Source organism: Triticum urartu, chromosome 1A (assembly GCF_056163025.1).
Source record: "Triticum urartu cultivar PI428250 chromosome 1A, HENAU_Tu73, whole genome shotgun sequence".
Lineage (NCBI taxonomy): Eukaryota > Viridiplantae > Streptophyta > Magnoliopsida > Poales > Poaceae > Triticum > Triticum urartu.
In genome coordinates this window covers 563,859,440-563,881,637 of record NC_141873.1, presented here as the reverse complement: position 1 = coordinate 563,881,637, position 22,198 = coordinate 563,859,440, and the positions used below count along the sequence as shown (strand labels likewise).

Below are 22,198 nucleotides of genomic sequence, written 5' to 3'. Positions count from 1 at the left end.
CACTTGATGTAATGTAGTATCCCTGCTCGATGACGCCTCATCTCTATTATCTTTCTTTTTTTGGGCACGATCTTCTTGCTCTAATTCTTCCTCCGCCTTTCTTCCTTGTTGAGCAATTAATGTCTGCATGTACTTCTCACTTATCATGTCATCAATCTGTGACAGGTTAAATCAATTTAAATTTCTCAACATGTAAATAGTAACAGAAGTGCATGCAGTACGAACCAATTAAACTTACCGTCCCATTACCACGGCCGTATGACGTGTCGTACGTGCCACGCTTCTTAGCCTCATCTTCTGACCAATTAAGCATCAACGGATATTCATGAGCCAGTGGATCAAATGCGTCATCATCCAGTGGCTGCACTTTCTCCCAAAACAAGTACTGCATGAACATGAAGTATATTAGCAATTTTTTTCACAAACTATAGTTTGAAAGAAACAAATATAACATAAGATTTACCTGTAGGAGGGCAAGGTTTCCGACCGGCCAGGTAAATTTTGTATGATCTGATAAGGTCTTTGTGATTCCTTCAACGCAAACGCGTAAAGTAAACGCGTTCCAATTATATGCTTTGATGGCCTCCACATCGTGCACTAACTTGTAATAAGCATTAGGAACTTCTATGATGAATGCATAGTACCTCGTGCCATGGGATCAGGGCCGGCCCTGGGGGACGGCGGCGCGGTGGCGTTGGTGGCAGATGGCGTCGGTCGCAAACTGTAAATAAATTTCATAGGTATATAAGCTCATTCACATTACACATTCGAAGGTGCAACTTAGGGTGTGTTTAGGAGCAAAGTAATTTTAAAGTTTTTTTAGAAACACTATGATTTCTGAAAAAAGCTTTGGTATGTAATATTTTGAGGTGTTTGGACTAGAACAGGTACGTGGTTTAAGATGCCATAGTATTTTTATACCATGGTTTTTCTGTTGTATATACCTAGAAAAACTGAATTAGAATCAGCTGTCATGCATGCATAATTATTACCAAAACTATAGCAAAACTACACTATAGCCAAACACTTCGGTGGTTTTCACACAACTAAGAAAAACTATGGTATCTACAGGGCATGTATCAGCCACTCATGCATGCATGTATTTACGCAGTACTTAGTGCACTAACTTAATGAGTGGAACATGCAGCCCACTCTCAATCAACTAACAAACTCTAACTACACACTCTACTGATCCTAGGACAAAAAATTCTACGATCAAGGTTATACATGATAAAGCACATGAAACATGCAAGTAGGTCCGAATCTGTGTTCACCAACTTGAGGGTGTCGGCGTTACGAGGCGACGGGGGCGACGGCGTCGGTGCGTCGGCGTGAGCTGGCGTCGGTGGCAGATGGCGTCAGGGCCGTCGCGGGCGTCGGCGTGAGGTGGCGTCGGGGGCGGCGGCGGCCGCAGATGGCGTCGGAGGAGGCGATCGTGGAGGCGGCGTGAGGTGGCGTCGGCCGCAGATGACGTCGGGGGAGGCGATCGTGGAGGCGGTGTGAGGTGGCGTCGGGGGCGGCGTTGGCCGTAGATGGCGTCGGGAGAGGCGATCCTGGAGGCGGCGTGGAGGCGGCATGGACTGGAGATCATGGAGGCGTGGAGGCGGCTTTGACCCCCGATGGATATGCATGTATACGTGGGCCTATTCATTTTTTTCTACTAACCCATTCATTAGTTTTTTTCCAATCATTAGTTGCGTCTGTTTTTTAAAACGAGCTTCTTTACGGTCTACTCAAGGGGGTTCCTGACTACTTTTTTTTTCACTCCACCAAATGGCACGAAACTTTTTCCGCACGTTGGCATCACCGTCGACAGCACCCACGCCAGTTTGCGTATTTTTTCGATGCTCGATGCATTTCCTAGGATTTTCCCCGTGAAAATGCCGTAAAACACTGGTCGGACGTGACGCAACGTTCGTTTTGTGTCCATTTTCGTTTCAACCTTGCGTGGGGCCCTACGTAGGCCGTGCCCGCATGTCCGCCCACTTTGGTGCAATTGCATGCATGCGATCACGTACCCCCAGTGCAACGAGCTTCTTTTCGGTCTACCGGAGGGGGGTTCCCGACTACTTTTTTTTCACTCCGCCAAATGGCACAAAACTTTTTCCGCACGTTGGCATCACCCTCGACAGCACCCACACCAGTTTGCATATTTTTCCAACGCTCGATGCATTTCCTAGGATTTTCCCCGTGAAAATGCCGTAAAACACTGGCCGGACGTGACGCAACGTTCGTTTTGTGTCCGTTTTCGTTCCAACCTTGCATGGGAACCTACGTAGGCCGTGCCCGCATGTCCGCCCACTTTGGTGCAATTGCATGCATGCGATCACGTACCCCAGTGCAACGAGCTTCTTTACGGTCTATCGGAGGGGGGTTCCCGACCACTTTTTTTCACTCCGCCAAATGGCACGAAACTTTTTCCGCACGTTGGCATCACCCTCGACAGCACCCACGCCAGTTTGCACATTTTTCCGATGCTCGATGCATTTCCTAGGATTTTCCCCGTGAAAATGACGTAAAACACTGACCGGACGCAACGTTCGTTTTGTGTCCGTTTTCGTTCCAACCTTGCATGGGGCCCTATGTAGGCCGTGCCCGCATGTCCGCCCACTTTGGTGCAATTGCATGCATGCGATCACGTACCCCCAGTGCAACGAGCTTCTTTACGGTCTACCGGAGGGGGGTTCCCGACTACTTTTTTTTCACTCCGCCAAATGGCACGAAACTTTTTCCGCACGTTGGCATCACCCTCGACAGCACCCACGCCAGTTTGCATATTTTTCCGACGCTCGATGCATTTCCTAGGATTTTCTCCATGAAAATGCCGTAAAACACTGGCCGGACGTGACGCAACGTTCGTTTTGTGTCCGTTTTCGTTCCAACCTTGCGTGGGGCCCTACGTAGGTCGTGCCCGCATGTCCGCCCACTTTGGTGCAATTGCATGCATGCGATCACGTACCCCCAGTGCAACGAGCTTCTTTACGGTCTACCGGAGGGGGGTTCCCGACTACTTTTTTTTCACTCTGCCAAATGGCACAAAACTTTTTCCGCACGTTGGCATCATCCTCGACAGCACCCACGCCAGTTTGCATATTTGTCCAACGCTCGATGCATTTCCTAGGATTTTCCCCGTGAAAATGCCGTAAAACACTGGTCGGACGTGACGCAACGTTCGTTTTGTGTCCGTTTTCGTTCCAACCTTGTGTGGGCCCTACGTAGGCCGTGCCCGCATGTCCACCCACTTTGGTGCAATTGCATGCATGCGATCACGTACCCCTAGTGCAACGAGCTTCTTTACGGTCTACCGGAGGGGGGTTCCCGACTACTTTTTTTTCACTCCACCAAATGGCACGAAACTTTTTCCGCACGTTGGCATCACCGTCGACAGCACCCAAGCCAGTTTGCATATTTTTCCGGCGCTCGATGCATTTCCTAGGATTTTCCCCGTGAAAATGCCGTAAAACACTGGCCGAACATGACGCAACGTTTGTTTTGTGTCCGTTTTCGTTCCAACCTTGCGTGGGGCCCTATGTAGGCCGTGCCCGCATGTCTGCCCACTTTGGTGCAATTGCATGCACGCGATCACGTACCCCCAGTGCAACGAGCTTCTTTTCGGTCTACCGGAGGGGGGTTCCCGACTACTTTTTTTTCACTCCGCCAAATGGCACGAAACTTTTTCCGCACGTTGAAATCACCCTCGACAGCACCCACACCAGTTTGCATATTTTTCCAACGCTCGATGCATTTCCTAGGATTTTCCGCGTGAAAATGCCGTAAAACACTGGCCGGGCGTGACGCAACGTTCGTTTTGTGTCCGTTATCGTCCCAACCTTGCGTGGGGCCCTACGTAGGTCGTGCCCGCATGTCCGCCCACTTTGGCGCAATTGCATGCATGCGATCACGTACCCCAGTGCAACGAGCTTCTTTACGGTCTATCGGAGGGGGGTTCCCGTCTACTTTTTTTTCACTCCGCCAAATGGCACGAAACTTTTTCCGCACGTTGGCATCACCCTCGACAGCACCCACGCCAGTTTGCATATTTTTCCGACGCTCGATGCATTTCTTAGGATTTTTCCCGTGAAAATGCCGTAAAACACTGGCCGGACGCAACGTTCATTTTGTGTCCGTTTTCGTTCCAACCTTGCATGGGGCCCTACGTAGGTCGTGCCCGCATGTCGCCCACTTTGGCGCAATTGCATGCATGCGATCACGTATCCCCAGTGCAACGAGCTTCTTTACAGTCTACCGGAGGGGGGTTCCCGACTACTTTTTTTTCACTCCGCCAAATGGCACAAAACTTTTTCCGCACGTTGGCATCACCCTCGACAGCACCCACGCCAGTTTGCATATTTTTCCGACGCTCGATGCATTTTCTAGGATTTTTCCCGTGAAAATGCCGTAAAACACTGGCCAGACATGACGCAACGTTCGTTTTGTATCTGTTTTCGTTCCAACCTTGCGTGGGGCCCTACGTAGGCCGTGCCCGCATGTCCGCGCACTTTGGTGCAATTGCATGCATGCGATCACGTACCCCCAGTGCAACGAGCTTCTTTACGGTCTACCGGAGGGGGGTTCCCGACTACTTTTTTTTCACTCCGCCAAATGGCACGAAACTTTTTCCGCACGTTGGCATCACCGTCGACAGCACCCACGTCAGGTCGCATATTTTTTCCGACGCTCGATGCATTTTCTAGGATTTTCCCCGTGAAAATGCCGTAAAACATTGGCCGGACGTGACACAACGTCCGTTTTGTGTCCGTTTTCATTCCAACCTTGCGTGGGGCCCTACGTAGACCGTGCCCGCATGTCCGCCCACTTTGGTGCAATTGCATGCATGCGATCACGTACCCCCAGTGCAACGAGCTTCTTTTCGATCTACCGGAGGGGGGTTCCCGACTACTTTTTTTTACTCCGCCAAATCGCACGAAACTTTTTGCACACGTTGGCATCACCCTCGACAGCACCCACGCCAGTTTGCATATTTTTCCGACGCTCAATGCATTTCCTAGGATTTTCCCCGTGTTAATGTCGTAAAACACTGGTCGGGCGTGACACAACGTTCGTTTTGTGTCCGTTTGCGTTCCAACCTTGCGTGGGGCCCTACATAGGCCGTGCCCGCATGTCCGCCCACTTTGGTGCAATTGCATGCATGCGATCACGTACCCCCAGTGCAACAAGCTTCTTTTCGGTCTACCGGAGGAGGGTTCCCGACTACTTTTTTTTACTCCGCCAAATGGCACGAAACTTTTTCCGCACGTTGGCATCACCCTCGACAGCACCCACGTACCCCTAGTGCAACGAGCAACGAACTTTGGTGCAATAGTTTGCAGTTTCAAAATTCTGTTTATTTTGTTTGCTGTCGTTTCATGATGATGATGCCATTGTATGTTTTATACTACCTGGGTTGACCGATGGTGAAAAAACGCACCCGTCCATGTTATTGTCTCATGCCATGTTTTTCCCGTGTTATTGTCTCATGCATGTTTTTCATATACACGCCGCCACAAACCCACGCATGACAGCAGATCCAATCCACAGAATCGCACCTACCTCGTATCCCAGCCAACCAGCGCCTCCCTCGGATCCCGCCACCACGGACCCACCGAATCCCACCTTCCTTGGATCCCAACTGGCCAACCAGCGCCTCCCTAGGATCCCGCCATCACGCACCCCGCACCCACCGACTTTGACCCACCCCACCGCATCCTCCTCGATCTCCCCGCCCAATGCACGCCTCCAACACGCCCAGACAAAAAATTTGCCCCGCGCGGGCGAGGGGAGGGGGCGTGGGCCGTGGGAGGGGGCGAGTGCCGCCTTGCCTCTATGGGCCGAACTGGGCCGGCCGGTGACAGCGTAGAAAATGGCCTCCTGAGCCCTGCGGCGGCCGCGTGCACTGAGGGGCGAGTTGCAACGTCATATTTAGTCCCACCTCAGAAGCGGGGGGCGGGCGAGGAGTTTCTTAAATAGCTGCCTCCGCCCCCCATTTCGAACTCCTCTAATTTAACTCCTCAGTGTCCCGTTGGACCCCGTTTCTGGCCCGTTAGTGGGCTCAATCAGCTGCGCTAGTCGCTTTCGGGCTTGATTTGGGTAGCTTCTGTGAGCTACTATGGGCTCAGCATCGGTGGTTGGGTGTTTTTTTATGTTGCTTAAATTTTTTTGCCGGTATTTTATGTGTTTACTTCACCTTTTTACAATATCAATGGAAATATCCCATTAATAACAAAAACAATATTAATAACTGACACATTATACAACCATTCCATTACTCGTTAAAGCAACATAATTTCGTTCATATTTAGGATATTTTACATTCAAACAAAATTTTACATGAAAAAAGATTAACACTAAAACAAATCTAACTACTCATCCTCGCTACTCAGAAGATCAACCACTACTGTCTGCCCGCCGTCTTCACCGCCGTCTTCGCCGCCGTCTGAGTCATCGGAACTGCCCAAGTATCCGAAAAATTCTTCCGCGGTAGACGACTGCTGCGCTAGTGTATCGGTCGACTCCCTGATCGCCTGCCAGTATCCCGGCTCGTCTGCCGGGTCCCTCATGTCAACAACATCCTCCGGCGGCATCCAACCGGTCTCCAACGTGGAGTTCGGGATTGCGCGGATCAAACCCGGCGACTCCAACGGGTCGCCCTCCTCTTGCATCGCCGCCAGTTCCGGCGGGATGTGAAACTCAGGGGCGGCCGCTGGAGCGGCGGGAGCGGCCGGCGCACCTGCGCGAGCGCGCCGACCGGCACGGGCCTGCACAACCGGGGCGGCGGGGAGCGCGAGGGGCGCGTTTGGAGCATCCGCGCGGATGCCCCGAGACTTGTAGAAGTGGACGACGGTGTCGAAGTCGCGGCCTTGCCAAAAGTTGAGGCGACCTTCGGGGTTCCACGGACCGGGTTGTGCCGGCCCAGGCGTGGCATAGCCGTCGCTCGTCGCGTGCCAGTCGTGTGCTAGGTGACACGACGGCGGCACAGGGATGCCGTGCCGGTAGATATCCACGGTCTGTGGCCCGGTGAGGCTAGAGGGCCACAGACCGCCTGGCGCGGCGCCGCGTCCACGACCGCTGCCGACGCGTCCACCGCCACTGCCGCCGCCTCTCGCCCGGCGATTTCTCCCTGCGCCTCCACTGCCGCCTCCCCAGCCGAACCAACGCCGGCCGAAGCATCCGCGTCCACGAGGCATCGCGCCGGAGAGAGCCGCGGCGCCGAAGACCGATCGGAGATCGCGGGGTCAGGGACGGTTTCTAAGAGGAGAGGCGGGGTCGGGGGCGGTTCCTGTGAGGCGAGTGCGGCTCGGGGCGGTTTAATGGGAGGGAGAGACTCGTCGGGGGCGGGCGCGGCCAACGACAGGCGTCGGGGCACGCGGCATCCGGCAGCGCGGCAGGCGGTAGGCGTGCAGCGCGGCATGCGGCATCAGGGGGCAGCGGCAGCGCCTCAGCAGGGGCGGCCGACGCGAGGCAAGGGGGCAGCTGAGCAGCGGCGCAGGTCGAGGGGGAAGCGGGAGAAGTGGGGGCGGCCGAAGCGAGGCGAAGCAGCAGCTGAGCAGCGTCGCAGGCCCAGGCGGAAGTAGGCGCCGCAGGCCGGCGCGGCGGAAGCGGGTGGCGCGGCAGGCAAGGCGGAAGCGGGCGGCAGCGGGGGTGCAGCGCGGCAGGCTGTAGCGCGTCAATCGGCAACGGGGCCCGTAACCGCGCCTAGCATGCATGCATGCATGCCTATCTACGCGTAATTAGCGTAGGAGGACGTGGGCGTGGGGGGTTGGCGCGCTGGTGGGGCGTCCTGGCCGGAAAAAAATCAAAAGCGTATATGAATACGTACACGTTACGAGTGGGACAGTGGGCGGCCGACCTCTTTTTTGATTTTTGCCCATCGTGCCCTTTGTTATGAAGGGGTATGGGACAATCTTAGCCGTCCTTGTGCTGAAGGGGGTCTACCGAAGCGGAAGTGCAAGAATAAACCTACCCTTTTTGACAGTTGTATGTACTAGAAAAATAATTTTGTCGGTCACATCTACTATTAATTACATTGTTATAAATTTTAATCAACACATTCAAAGGACAAATAGGTTTGTACATTTGAATCCTATCAGCCTCTACACTCTTATGCAGCAAGGTCAAAACACCATAGTTCAGTGTAGCTAAATTCAGTCTCCCATGATAAAATTCGAAAAACAGAAGCATCAGCTCCCCTTTGATAAAAGGCTGCATTGACGGCCTCCCCTCCTCCGTGTCCTGGCTACCACAGCCGATCCCTTGAGGGCCCTCACCTTAACTGCATAATTGTCATGGTCGTGACACTATTGTGCGTGCACCCTTGTGGGGAGGGAATATACATTTTGGCTGGTTAGTGGATGGAATGACTCAAATGCAACGTGTTCTTCCAGCATCACATCACTGAGATCGTTGCTAGCTTTAGTGGTTAGTTGAGACGTCCGAGTTGAAGAACATCGTACAGTTCCGATAGATCATTGTTGCCAGAAGAAAGACAAGTCCACTATCATATGCTTCCTTCATCCCGAATTACTTGTGGCTGAAATGAATGTATATAGAACTAAAAATACGTCTAGATACAAAGGCGGGTCCAGGCCCAAGGCAGGTAGGGCCTTGCCCTGGGAGTGGTGACGATTTTCTTCGTTGACTGTAGCAAAATGTCCACTATAGCACACTGTATAACGCTGTAGCCATATAGCCTGCCTGGGCGTGGTCTGATTCTAGCTCCGCTACTGTCTAGATATATCTATTTTTGCAACAAGTAATTCGAGACGAAGGGAGTACTATGATACGACATAATCTCTGATTTGATGCGCTGGCACATGATGATGATTTCTGTGTTCTTCCAACAGATGCTGCGTTATATATATGTGCGCGTGAGGGCACATCGACCAGAAAAGTGACAGCGCCACCGACAACAAGAGTGACGGCGTGTCAGCAGAGCACCGGCCGGAGTGAGCCCATGGAGGAACACAGCTTATTGCATGCCGCTATAGCTAGCTAGGCTTTAATCCCAGCCGTATCACCATAGGAAAAGGGACATGCTCAACGAGCGGTGAGCATACCGGTGCTCGTCAATCTCACCCCCCCCCCCCCCCCCCCCCCCCCCCACGCTGCTGCTGCTGTCTTCTTTCTTTGCGTGATATTTTCGATGGTGGCCGGTGGTTTCCACCATTTGTGAACCTAATAATAATGCTAGATGCATCAGCGCATGCGTATTTTTCTTGGGTTTCCAATTGTAAGAATCTCATACGACGCTACGCTACTACTCCCTCCGTTCCTAAATATAACCCATTTTAGAGATTTCAATATAAACTATATAGAAGCAAAATAAATGAATTTACATTCTAAAATACGTTTATATACATTCGTATGTAGTTTGTATTGAAATTGAAATATTTAAAAGAGCTTATATTTAGAAACAAAGGGAGTAATTAAGGAGTACCGGACATGCTGCATGTCACAATTTGCGTTCATGGGACGAGTGGGACAGGTGTGACTTATATGAATAGGATCCACAAACCTCGTCTTTATTTTATGAGTAGGAGTACATATATTCGAGTGTCACAATGCACACCAGGCAATGTGTCTAAAGCATACAAGAAAATCATGGAAGATTTTCTTTTGGCTTGTTCTAAATAACAGACTAAACACCAGGGAAATTCTTTAGCGCAAGAACTACTTCATCCAAGAATGTACTTATGCGCTGGAAACAGAGATCAATTGTTTTGCTATAATTCTGTGCAAGCCTGTTGGAACTATATCTTCCCGTCTTGCTCACCAGTGCAATGACCGATACAGCAGTAGCTCCTGAATTTGAGAGAAGACCTTCATGCTCCTTTCTTCATGGGAATCATCATCTTAGTTTGTTAGGCCATTTGGGTTACCCGAAGGTTTGGGATAACAGGAGTCCTAATCGGCTATGTAGCTGGAGAGGAGTCCTCTATAAATACACGGTTCTTGTCTTGTATTGTACGTCAAGGCTCTTTATAGATCTTCATGGGCCGCACAAACGGCCCATTAGTGAACCCTCATGGGGTCCTGAACCCGGTCCACCTAGCCAAAAGACGACGTGGTGAGTACCCCTTAGTTCAGGACACCATCACTAAGGGCGGTGGATTTGTCGCCAGTGGGTTGCAGATCCAGCCCCTCCTCTAGTTTGGTGGTTGTGGCCTAGCGGGGAGCCACTCCCTAGTCCACCACGGGAGGGGTGGGGAGGTGGTACTCAGATCTTACTGACTTCAGGTGGGCACATGCCTGGGGCTATCCAGGGTTGGGGAAGGAGATGCCTTCCCATTCGTTTCTTTGGTGGTTGGTGGTTGCAAGCCTAGGACGGGGCCATGGATGTTGGGACGACGACCCTGGAAGGTGAGCCGCGCGGCTGGCTGGCCAGCTCCAGCGAGAAGCACTGAAGCAGGTGTTCGCGGTTGCTGGTGGTCCGAACAAAGTTGTCACCGGCGGTCTGTGGAATATTCCCGTGATGCGGTGGTTGAGGGGCCGTGCGAAGGCTTTGCGTTTCGGCGCTGGCTCGAGGTGATGCATGCGGGTGTTGTAGTCCCCTTGGGGCACTACACTGGTCCTTTCCTTTGTTGGAACTAATCTTATTATTGCTAGTTTAGATTATTTGTTTTTGTTGAGTTATGCATTCACTGGTTTCCAGCTACTAGACTGCTGCTGTGTACTCACGTGAAGATGAGTTAATGTGTGTACACACAAGTTAGTAGTGAAATTAGGAGATTAGATAGTGTTGCATGCATGAGTTTGTTAGCCGGCCAAGTCATGTGACCGTTGTGGAGAGATTGCGCCTGCGTTGTACGTGCGCATGCATGTAGCTAGATTAGTTAGTGCATAGGTCAGTTGATTAGTGGATCAAGTCGTGGGGTGCATTGCATGAGAACCGGGCAGGTTGTTGCCTTGGCTACGTGTGAGTCTATTGTACTGGGTATTTAAGTTGGACTGATGAATGAGAAAAGGCGGCCGGTTGGGCACAGAAACAATGTAGCCAGTCTGATACACCATGGAGAAAATGCTTCATGACAAAGCCATGTCTCTTTCTCCCTGGTGCCTGTGTGCGTGTGTGTTTCTTTGAGTTCTTCCATGGTGAGTGTGTCCTTGAGAGAAACCTTAAGCTGCGAGAATTGCAAAGGCGAGAAGAGGAGCAGCGGTGCGAGAGGCGGCGCCAACATCCTTTCCCATTCGGCACTTCAGGTGAAAACCTTCGCCCGCTTCGGTAGGCGTGACGTGCGAGCGCATTATGTCGTTACCTTCTCGGGGGCATCATCGTTGAGTGTACGTAACTATTGGTTCTGATGGCGAATCCCATGTTCTTCTCCTCGGCATCACTCTAGTGGTGTTTGCTCCTGCACTGCACTCGTGTGTGTTTCGTGTCTTTGGTGTGTTTTGTCATATTTTTCTTTTTTGATGATCTTTTGAGGATTTCCTCAACACCATATACCCTTGTTGGACCTATTGGCTTTATAATATAAAGCCGGGCGTGAGCCCTTGTTTCATGCCTCCCATTTTATTCTACCCTAAAACTGTGAGAATTTCTTCTCACAGTGTTTATACATTTTCAAAGTCCATACAAATCAAAAGCAACAGGAACAAGAGGGTATGAAGGACCCCAACTTATTTGAAAGCCTGAACCCAATCAGGAAGAGCAGCATAAGACTTCCGTTTGCTCCGTGAACTAGCCATTGGAGCTCTTCTTTAAAAAAAATTCTGTGGGCATAAAGATTTGAAGCTATACCTCTATCATTTCTGGTATTCCAAATGAACCAGGCAATTAAAATCATGATATGGATATCCATAGAAAAAGGAAGAACAATCATTGTCTTCAGATTTGCAAGTTGGTCCTCAATGCTTGCTGGTAGTGAAATCCAGTTTAGACAGACATAGTTCCCGCAAATGTTTGCAACATCACATTCGAAAAAACAGATGATCTCGAGACTTCAGAAAACAGAAACGTCAGCTCCCGATTGATCAAAGGCCTAATTGGCGGCATCGCCTGCTCCGGGTGCGGGCTACCACAACTGATCGCTTGAAGGCCCTCACCTTAATCTCTACTTATAATGGAGCAGTTGATATTCTCGCTTCCAGATTTTTTTCGTTCCACCTTCCATTTTTTTTTGGTACCTCCTTTCACCTTCGCTGATTTTTTTTCATAGATTTTTTTCGTCCCCTGCTCCCACTTCATCGATTTATTTTCACGTCACCCTCTCACACAACGAAAGAAATCTGAACAGATCGAAACTTTCCATACTGGAGCAAGTTATTTAGTAATTAAAATCAATCACGAACAATCTCCAAAGATCAAATCTAAATTAATTAACCTTACCTTAAATCACTCAATCACATTAATTAAAAAATAAATAATTGATTTCAGAAAAATCGCTCAATTACATTAACCTTACCTTAACTCATATATGGTAATCAATCTCCAAACAAAGGAAACAATACATCGAGGGAGCAGGAAATAAACTCCCTTTCTTATGACATGTATATGATCTTCCCTTCCCAAAATCAATCACGAACAATCTCTAAAGATCAAATCTAAATTAATTAACCTTACCTTAAATCACTCAATCACATTAATTAAAAAAACAAATAATTGATTTTAGAAAAATCGCTCAATCACATTAACCTTACCTTAACTCACAGATGGTAATCAATCTCCAAATAAAGGAAACAATACATCGAGGGAGCAGTAAATAAACTCTCTTTCTTATGACATGTATATGATCTTCCCTTTCCTCTTCGTTGTCGAGCGTTCTTTGATTCTCGAGGCCGATGCTTGGGCTGTGTCACTGGGTCGCGACGATGCCGGAGGACGAGGACGGTGAGGCCGGGTGCCGCGGCATCGCGTTGGCCGTGCCGGTGAAGAGGGCGAAGAAGGGCGGCTTCCCTGGCCCTAGCCGTGGCCGTGGCCCTGGGAGTTGGTGCGATGGGAGCGGCACTTGAAGGACCCGGCGTGGGTGGCCGACACGCAGACGCACTTGGAAGCGGGCCCGTGGCGACGGCGCCGACGCCGACCCGGGCCACCTCCTCCATGTATTCTTGGAGCTGTGGCTGGCCGATTTACATGAAATTAATTCCCTCAGTTGTGGTGGCAAATATAATACACATAATCCATATTGTTATGCACTAGCGTGTGTGCGTGTGAAATAGATGGATTATGGTCCCGTACCCAATAAGATGGATATGTGTGTGTGTTAGAGAGAGAGGGGAGAGGGGGAGAGAGAGTGAGGAAGAGGAAGGGAGAGAGAGTGTGTGAGAGAATTTAATGATAAAAAATGTCGCCAATGTCACTTAATATGTATGAGAATATTAATATTGAACTCTTAAAGTTAATGTGGCCCTGTTGTAATACGGAGCTGTGGCTCGCCTCTTTACATGAAATTAATTCCCTCAGTTGTGGTGGCAAATATAATACACATAATTCATATTGTTATGCACTAGCGTGTGTGTGTAAAATAGATGGATTATGGTCCGGTACCCAATAAAATGGATATGTGTGTGTTAGAGAGAGAGGGAGAGGGGGAGAGAGAGTGAGGAAGAGGGAGGGAGAGAGAGTGTGTGTGAGGATTTGATGCTAAAAAAGGTCGTCAATGTCACTTGATATGTATAAGTATATTAATATTGAACTCTTAAAGTTGATGTGGCTCCGTTGCAACGCACGGCCGTTCTTCTAATGACATAATAATTGCCGTGGTGGTGAGACTGTTCTGCGTGCACCCTTGTGCCGAGGGAATAGACATTTTGGCTGGTTAGTGGGTCGATAGACTCAAATGCCTGGAATCTCTGGCCACGTGTGCTTTCAGCATCACATCACCGAGGTCGTTGCTAGCTTTATTTATTAGTTGAGACGTCCCAGATGAAGAACATCGTACAGTTCTGATAGGCAATTGTTGCTGGAAGAAAGGCAAGTCCACTACCATGTAGACATAACCATTAAACTCGGTCATATACCTATTTGGTTTCAGAAGCATTGACATACTTTTGCACAAATTCAATCAATTTTTGAAATAGGTTGAAAGTACACTTTTTCAAGAACGGATAAAGTGGCTAGCAAGGCCTCGCCGGCCGGCCATCCCATTGGATGAGCTCGATAGATTCGGTGCGCTGGCACATGATCATTTCTGTGTTCTCCGAATAGATGCGCTCTACTATATACTCCGTCCCACAATATAAGATTGTTTTTCAAACTAATAATAGCTTGAAAAACGATCTTATATTGTAGGATGGAGGGAGTATGTTGCATCGATCAGAAAAGTGACACCGCCACCGACACCGCGAGTGGGCGGTGTCACCACTCACCACCGACGCAGTCTGCCGAAGAAGAGACGAGGTGGACATTCAACTATGAAGGAAGACAGTGTGAGTGAAGCCACATAGGGGAACACAACTTGTTGCCTGCCGCTAGCTAGGCTTTAACCCCAGCCTTATCAGCATAACAAGACTCAGCATAAGAAAAGGGATATGCTAAACGAGAGGTGAGTACGCCGGTGCTCGTCCATCTCATCCACACGGTGCTCCTGTTGTCTTCTTTTGTGTGTGAAATATTTTCAGTGGCTGGCGATGGTGGCTCGTGGTTCCCACCATTTGTGAACCTAATAATGCTAGCTAGCTGCAACAGCGCATGCATATGCATGTGTATTTCTCCTGGTTTCCGAATTGTAAGAATCTCATACTATGTGACGGAAGCATGATGTATGTAGTGTTAAAAAATGCGTGATGTATGTACTAGAGCCAGAGAGTCAACAGACCTTCAAAACGCCCGCAAATGTCCAGACCGACGTGTCCGTATGTTGTTTGCCATCTAACGGGACTTGTATTTGTCTGTGGATGCGTTCACTTGTCCGAATTCCCGCAAACGAGACTTGTATTACGGACGTGGTGGCTTGTACCAGGGGCCTGGAGCTCACTTCGGTCTAGCCGAGAAGACAGGCGTTTGAGAGTCAACGGACCCGCTTTCTGGAGCCAAGAGAAGCAAACAGGAGGAGAACTTCGTGGATCAATGATGCAGCATGATGCTATAGCCTCCATAGACCATAGCTCACCATACTACTGCCCCATCACTCCAACATGCATTGCAAAAATTAAATAACACAAGTGGCTCACCGTGACTCTCCATCCATCAACTTCACTTGCATGTAGCTAGGTTTTTTTTTTACCACAGCCAACTTTCTCTCTTATTTTCCTTTCCTGGAGGACCACACCTTTTACCTGATGAAACTCCTCTGCTGAAAGTCCTCTTCTGCTCACAACAGTAAAATCTGAAAAGAAAATTGGAATTGTTTTATTGGCAAACTTCGATAAATGTTTTGAGTGTTTGCAGAGCTTCATCATGGAATGAAATTAATGGAAGTTGTGAAAGAAACAAAATCAGCACACCAAACTGCTTTCAAAAATAGCTACAGAGTATTTTAGAGCGTCGATTTTGCTTTTTCCGCCACTACTTCGATGAATGTCATTTCATATGAAACTTTATAAGCAATCAAAACATTTGTCAAGGTTTAGCACAGAAAAATTAATTCCTAAATTGTTTACATTTTTTTCCTGATTGAACTGTTCATCCAAGCTCATTTGATTCCGAGTTAAGAAACATTGCATCCGCTGCTCTGCAGGTTATACCAAGCCTTTGCAAGCCATAGCTTTGTTTTAACTAATCTCCTTGACGGCAGCATCCATCCGATGTAGAACTATGGGACAACTGTCCAAACTGAATCATTGATCATGTCCTAAGGTGAAAGAGTGAGGAAAAGTCACATCCCTACCCGGATACCACTTTTTTTTTACTGTGTGTAACTTTGACAGTTAAGTTTCCTGACAGCATAAAGCAATCATGAATATTTTCTAAAATAATAATGTTGAATTTAAATTGTTTGTATGTGATAATATGATGCATACTCAGCTATGTACACCTCACCCATTCTCTTTCTTAGATGAGTAGAACCATAGGCAGTACCGCATGAGAGTGATTTTTCCAACCGTGCACAGGATATAGATCCACCGTCGGTGATTGCTTTGACCTCCGTGTTATTTATTTTAGTTGTTGTAAAAATTTATCTTGTTCCATAATGTTTTGTTCAACTTTTCCCCTGTTTCAAAGTGTATGTCTGTATACCAACGAAAAAATGTACTCCCTCCGTTTCTTTTTAGTTTGCATATAAAGTTTGGTCAAATTCAAATTTGATAAAGTTTGACTAACTTTATAGAAAAATACAAATATTCACAATCTGAAACCAATAATATTAGATGCGTCATGAAATTAACTTTCGTACCATATAACTTTAGTATTGTAGATGTTGACATTTCTTTATATAAATTTGGTCAAACTTTGTTTAGTTTGAGTTTGACCAAATCTTATATGCAAAACGGAGGGATCAGTACCTGTTTCTGACCAAGAATTTGCTGATACAGGAGAAGCGCAATGAAACATTATGATACACTTTGGAATGAGAGAAAAACCTAATGTAACAGTTTGAAACAGAAAGATTTTGACTAGTTCAAAAAAGAGTAGCCTGGATCTCAAAGCAACCATGGAGGGCTGATACATGCACATCTGCGTGGCCCATCTCTGCTTACCGATTTTCAATGCCAATTAAGGGACAGGTTGGACGCCATAACCAACAAACAGAACTGAACCCAATGATTTCTTCTCTAGCTAGCTTGGCTTCTGAGGATGAGGCCTTCCGAACACCATTAGTGACAGGACAGGCTGAATAATTTTTTTAGACAGGCTGAATATTGAGCACGAGAATATATGTGGCACAACGATGAGCGTGGTCGGGGCCTCCATCCACCGCGCCTGCGGCATCCATCTATAAATACCAGCTAGCCAGTGCCCTGCATACAGGCCACACTAATTAAGCAAGTACGTAGTACGCCTCCACTCCACTAGCACTAGCTAGGTGAAACGATATGGAATTGCAGATGTGCTCTTCTTCCTCCTCCTCGCAGCACGCACGGGTGGCTGCTTGGGTGCTCCTACCGTTGCTTTGCTTTTCCATGGTGTTATCCAGAGCACACGGAGGAGAGTCTCGCAAGGCACGTAATTAAATTTTATGCACGCACAACTCTTGTTTACGTGCTCCGAGCTAGCTAGCTTACCTAATTAACCATGCATATCTGCTTCTTCAGGTTTATGTAGCTTACCTAGGCGACGTTAAGCACGGGCACCCGGACGAGGTCGTCGCCTCGCACCATGACATGCTCACCACTCTTCTCCAAAGGTGCGTAACTAATTACTAGCAAGGTTGTTCTTCAGCTCGTCCCTAGCTAATTAAAGTAACTTACTAGCAAGGTTTGCAGAACGAAATTAAATGGCCTTCAATTTGTTCTACTACTTTGAACATTTGTAGCAAGGAGGATGCTTCGGCCTCCATGGTCTACAACTACAAGCATGGTTTCTCGGGCTTTGCCGCCATGCTCACCGCGGACCAAGCAACAAGGCTTGCAGGTCCATCGATTGTCATCATCTCAGTTTTGCTTGCAAGATAGTACTAATCAACTACCACCTCTAGTTCCTAAATAGGTCCCCTTTTTATATTGAAACACAAGATAAAACAAACAAAAAGCACTCGAAGAATGCTTTTGAGACAAATATATATACTATTTCCCCAAGCTTCCAACGTAAATATTTGAAAGAACAATTTACAGCTTTAAAAATTAACTCATTTTTTGGTATGAACTGTGTGATGTTGTGCAGAGTTTCCGGGAGTCATCAGTGTTGAACCGAGCAAAACATACAGGACCACCACCACACGGAGCTGGGACTTTCTTGGACTCAACTACCCGTCCTCCCATACGCCGGCCAGTGAGCTACTCCAGGCAAGCAACTACGGAGAGGATATAATCATCGGTGTGGTTGACACGGGTCAGTATACATTATGTTAAAGTGGAGTCGCTTCAGCTTTCTTGAACGAATCCGGCAGCCCGCAACCAACTAATAACTGATCAATCGAATCAGGGATCTGGCCGGAGTCGAGAAGCTTCAGCGACCAAGGGTACGGGCCCGTGCCATCAAGGTGGAAAGGAAAATGCCAGGTTGGGCCAGACTGGGGCAGCAACAACTGCAGCCGAAAGATCATTGGCGCACGGTTCTACACCGCCGGGGTCCCCAAAGAATACTTCGAAGGGGCACCACTCTCGCCACGGGACCATGCCGGCCACGGCACACACACGGCCTCCACCGCGGCTGGCTCGGCTGTGGGGCAGGAAGCTGCCAGCTTCCATGGCATTGCCGCGGGGGTCGCACGGGGAGGCGCGCCACACGCTCGCATCGCAGTGTACAAGTCCTGCTGGAGCAAGGAGGGCCACTGCCCCACGCCGGCCGTGCTAGCCGCCATCGACGACGCCATCCATGACGGGGTGGACGTTCTGTCATTGTCCCTGGAAATGAGCGAGAACTTATACGGTACACTACATGCGGTCCTGAAGGGGATCGTCATGGTGCACACCGCTGGCAACGCTGGGCCGCATATGCAGACCATCAGGGACACCTCGCCGTGGGCCATCACCGTCGCGGCAACCAACATCGATCGCTCGTTCGATACAGTGATCACGTTGGGAAACAAGCAACAAATAGTGGTATGTGGATGTAACGGTAACGCAACCACTCTCCATCAAAATTATAAGCGAGTATATAATGTGTGTGCTACGCTGGTTATTCTGCAGGGACAATCTCTCTATTACCAAGGGAAGAAGGACTCATCATCCAGGAGCAGTTTCGGAAATTTTGCATGTTTACGATCGTAAGAAAAAAAAACTCTAACGACCTCAGCAATATCCACCATGAATATTGCAACGTAGGGGGTGCAAATTAGTGATTTCCTTAGGGTACCCTTAACTATTTTTAGTTCAAAGAAATGAAAAACTAGTCATTTGCTTGAACTAAAGAGGGTTAAAAGGTACCCTAAAGTCACCCCTACCACGATGCACACAACAGCCCAGCAATCCAAATACATGCTTCAATTTGCTTTTGTAAATTTAGTTGTACCGCAGAGGTTTTTGACGGCGCCCAAGACCTGAAAGGGTTGATCCTCCTCTGCAACGATCAAAGGGGAGCTTTATTCCCGGCGGCGCAATACCTCATGGATGGAGGAGGAACCGGACTCATCATCGTGTCATCCACGACGGACGACATGAGACCCGTGACAGATTGCGAAGGCATCGCCTGTGTAGTTGTCAACATCGAAGACGCGGAGAGGATGTGCCAATACTATGAGGACACAAGGTACAACCATACACGCACAATAAAACTTCATTTAAAAAAAAGTCAAAGTGGAGATGCCATCCAATCAGCTCTGCATGCATGGACCTATTCACACAGCCATAAACTTATGTTCGATGCCATTGATTTTGTTTTGTAAACAGCTCTGCCCAGGCAAAGATTGAACCGGCGGGCACCGTTACGGGCAAGGAGATACTGGCCCCAAAAGTGGCGATCTTCTCCTCCAGAGGCCCATCTGTTACTTACCCCGCCATTCTCAAGGTGTGTACCGTGCCAGCTGCATGACCTTGTTGTATACAGTAGTATGTCATCCCACCTCACGCTGCTGCGACGGCCTTTGGTTCTGTAACAGCCTGACATAGCTGCACCTGGAGCCAACATCCTGGCAGCAAAACAAGATGGCTACGTATTTAAGTCAGGGACGTCCATGGCAGCCCCTCATGTAGCGGGCATCGCAGCGCTACTCAAAGTTTTGCACCCATACTGGTCTCCTGCGGCAATAAAATCTGCCATGGTTACCACTGGTTCGTAATAACAAGACATCATCTAGCATATCTTTAACTCCATACAAGTAGAATGGCATCAAATTCATAGTTCATGCACTTGTGTTGTTTACCTCTGCTTAATTTGTTGGTTTTGCATGTCCAAAATAAATTAAGCCCATGTAACCAATGAACGTGGCATGCCGATAATGGCGGAAGGATATTCGCGGAAGATCGCCGACCCATTCGACTACGGAGGCGGGACCATCAATCCTTGCGGGGCGGCTCATCCCGGCCTCATATATGACATCGATCCAAGTGATTACAGCAAATTCTTCAAATGCACCATCAGCAACAAGAGGACACCCGTGGATTGCAACACCACCACCATGCAACCAGCGTATTACTTGAACCTGCCATCCATATCGGTTCCCGATCTCAGGCATCCCATCACCGTTTCCAGGACTGTGACCAATGTCGGCGAGGTCAATTCTGTGTACCATGCCGCAGTCCAGAGCCCAACAGGAGTCAAGATGGAGGTCGTCCCGCCCGTTCTTGTGTTCGACGCTACCAACAAAGTTCAGACGTATCAGGTGAAGCTATCACCTATGTGGAAGTTGCACGGGTACTACACATTTGGTAGCCTTACCTGGCATAACGACCAAAAGACAGTGAGGATTCCAATTGTGACACGACTTACAATTGAAGAATTCTACTGAGTTGTTGCATAATAAAATAAAAATATCATTTCCACACTTAACAATAAAAAGCAGACATGCATGGCAGTGATGAGGAAAACATGCCACCTGATATGTACCCCCCCCCCCCCTAACGGCATGAGGTGTTTGCAATTATATTACCGAAGAGGAATTGAGCTCCAGTTATTAGAACGATAACTATAAATATGCTTTTGCTAATTTTGAGTTCCATTAGAGCTTTGAATATTTTGGTCATATTGAATTTCAGACTACTAAGTCAAAAAATGGCACTACTGCAAGATGTTTGTCTGTAGTGAAATGACAGTGCAATTTTTTTTGTAAGTTGTGGATGAGTCGGCATGGTTGGATGCTAATCGAAACACTAAGAAATGTGATCAAGATTCAAGAAAAAAAATGCGATATGTTGTGGTAGTCCACTAAATATTTTCTACTTTCTAAGGTGTATGATCATATAATAATGCGTGAAAATAGATACGATCTTGTGAACATAGCCAAAAAACTTAAGGTCTACGATCATTATTATAGGTGTACTATTACACAAAACTAAAAACATCTTCATAGAAATTTTAAAATCATGAGATAACACAATGCACAAATATTATGCCATAGAATTTCATGTCCCAATTAAATTTGTAGGTTGACAAACAAATAAGGCAAATCAGGTAACAATAGGAAATTCAAACAGAGTGAATACTATCATATAGTTGTCTGTAGTTGAATTTGTTATTATTATTCCCTGAATTTTAGTTGGACTTGGATAAAAAAAATTGAGACACATGATAGATATATGTTGTGACAATGTTTTCAAAAGTTTAAGGTTTTTCATTATCACTAAGGACACTAAGCAATCATCTTGTATAGTATATTAGTACACCACATATGTGTGTCTAGTGCGCCGAACATGCTCTCGCTGTTTCGGCACAGTTACTCCCTCTGGGTGGTGGAAGCAGCTGATAATGATTGTGATAGACAACTTGGTTGCATGATTAATATGATGGTGTACTTTACATGATTTTGTTTCTTGTAAATATTCACTGATATAGCCACATCATACAACACTTCACTTCATTAGTATACAACTATACATAGTAGCATGTGACACTAATATTGATCCTTCATCACTGATACAAAATGGGAACAAACAATTCGAAGAAGATATTAAGAGAATAAGCAACATTGAATATGTTGATTTGTTGACGTCAGTATGAAGTAAGTGTTCGGCGCAAAAAGACCACAAGGTGTGACCTTTTCCGAAAAGAATTGGATCTTGCCTATGTTTGTGGTTTCCCATGCAAACATAAATTTTCAAAAAAAAAAATTCTATAAAGGGTGGATTTTATTGATTCATAATGTTGCATCATGAAAATACAATCATCATGAAGACACCTAGCCTCTGCAAAATTAGGATGCACACAGACAACACCAATGCACGCACACAAAGAAGAAAAAGGAAAGTGACCTCTGAAAGTCCGGTTGAAGTGAACTCAGTATGCAAGTGCAACAATCAACATCAACCACCACCGATCATAGTACCCATACTGTGAGAAAAGTGCTTTAACAATGATGACTGCAGGAAGGAAACAACACGCGAGTGCCGCCATCACCAGATCCACCCACGTCAGTTAGATCTTGGGTTTTCACCTCAAAGAATAAGTCTGAGTAAACTCTAGACAATGCCTCCAACAAGGGTATGATGTAGAAACAACCATTGCCATGTACAACCAATGTAGGTGAAACCTAGAGTTTTTACTCCGGAGCTCAAGACCATGTGCTCA

At 47.6% G+C, this 22,198-nt stretch overlaps 1 protein-coding gene across 2 annotated transcripts; it reads left to right on the top strand.

Annotated features, from left to right (window-relative positions):
* Positions 1–16,824: 16,824 nt before the first annotated feature.
* Positions 16,825–20,703, top strand: LOC147992774 (subtilisin-like protease SBT3.6). Of its 2 annotated transcripts, XM_087531665.1 has the most exons (10): positions 16,825–17,037; positions 17,131–17,222; positions 17,352–17,449; positions 17,699–17,866; positions 17,960–18,579; positions 18,667–18,743; positions 18,983–19,225; positions 19,366–19,483; positions 19,575–19,746; positions 19,882–20,703. In XM_087531665.1, exons 1-10 carry the CDS (start codon positions 16,912–16,914, stop codon positions 20,421–20,423), a joined length of 2,256 nt encoding a protein of 751 aa, XP_087387791.1. In that variant the 5' UTR covers positions 16,825–16,911; the 3' UTR covers positions 20,424–20,703. The 2 variants fall into 2 exon arrangements, with proteins under 2 accessions (XP_087387791.1, XP_087387794.1); XM_087531668.1 differs by lacking the exon at positions 17,352–17,449.
* The last annotated feature ends 1,495 nt before the right edge of the window (positions 20,704–22,198 follow it).

Coding starts and splice junctions, on each gene's coding strand:
- LOC147992774 (XM_087531665.1), top strand. CDS start 16,912: ATGGAATTGCAGATGTGCTCTTCTTCCTCCTCCTCGCAGCACGCACGG. Junction 17,867..17,959: donor CATCGGTGTGGTTGACACGG/GTCAGTATACAT, acceptor CAATCGAATCAG/GGATCTGGCCGGAGTCGAGA. Junction 19,747..19,881: donor ATCTGCCATGGTTACCACTG/GTTCGTAATAAC, acceptor AAATAAATTAAG/CCCATGTAACCAATGAACGT.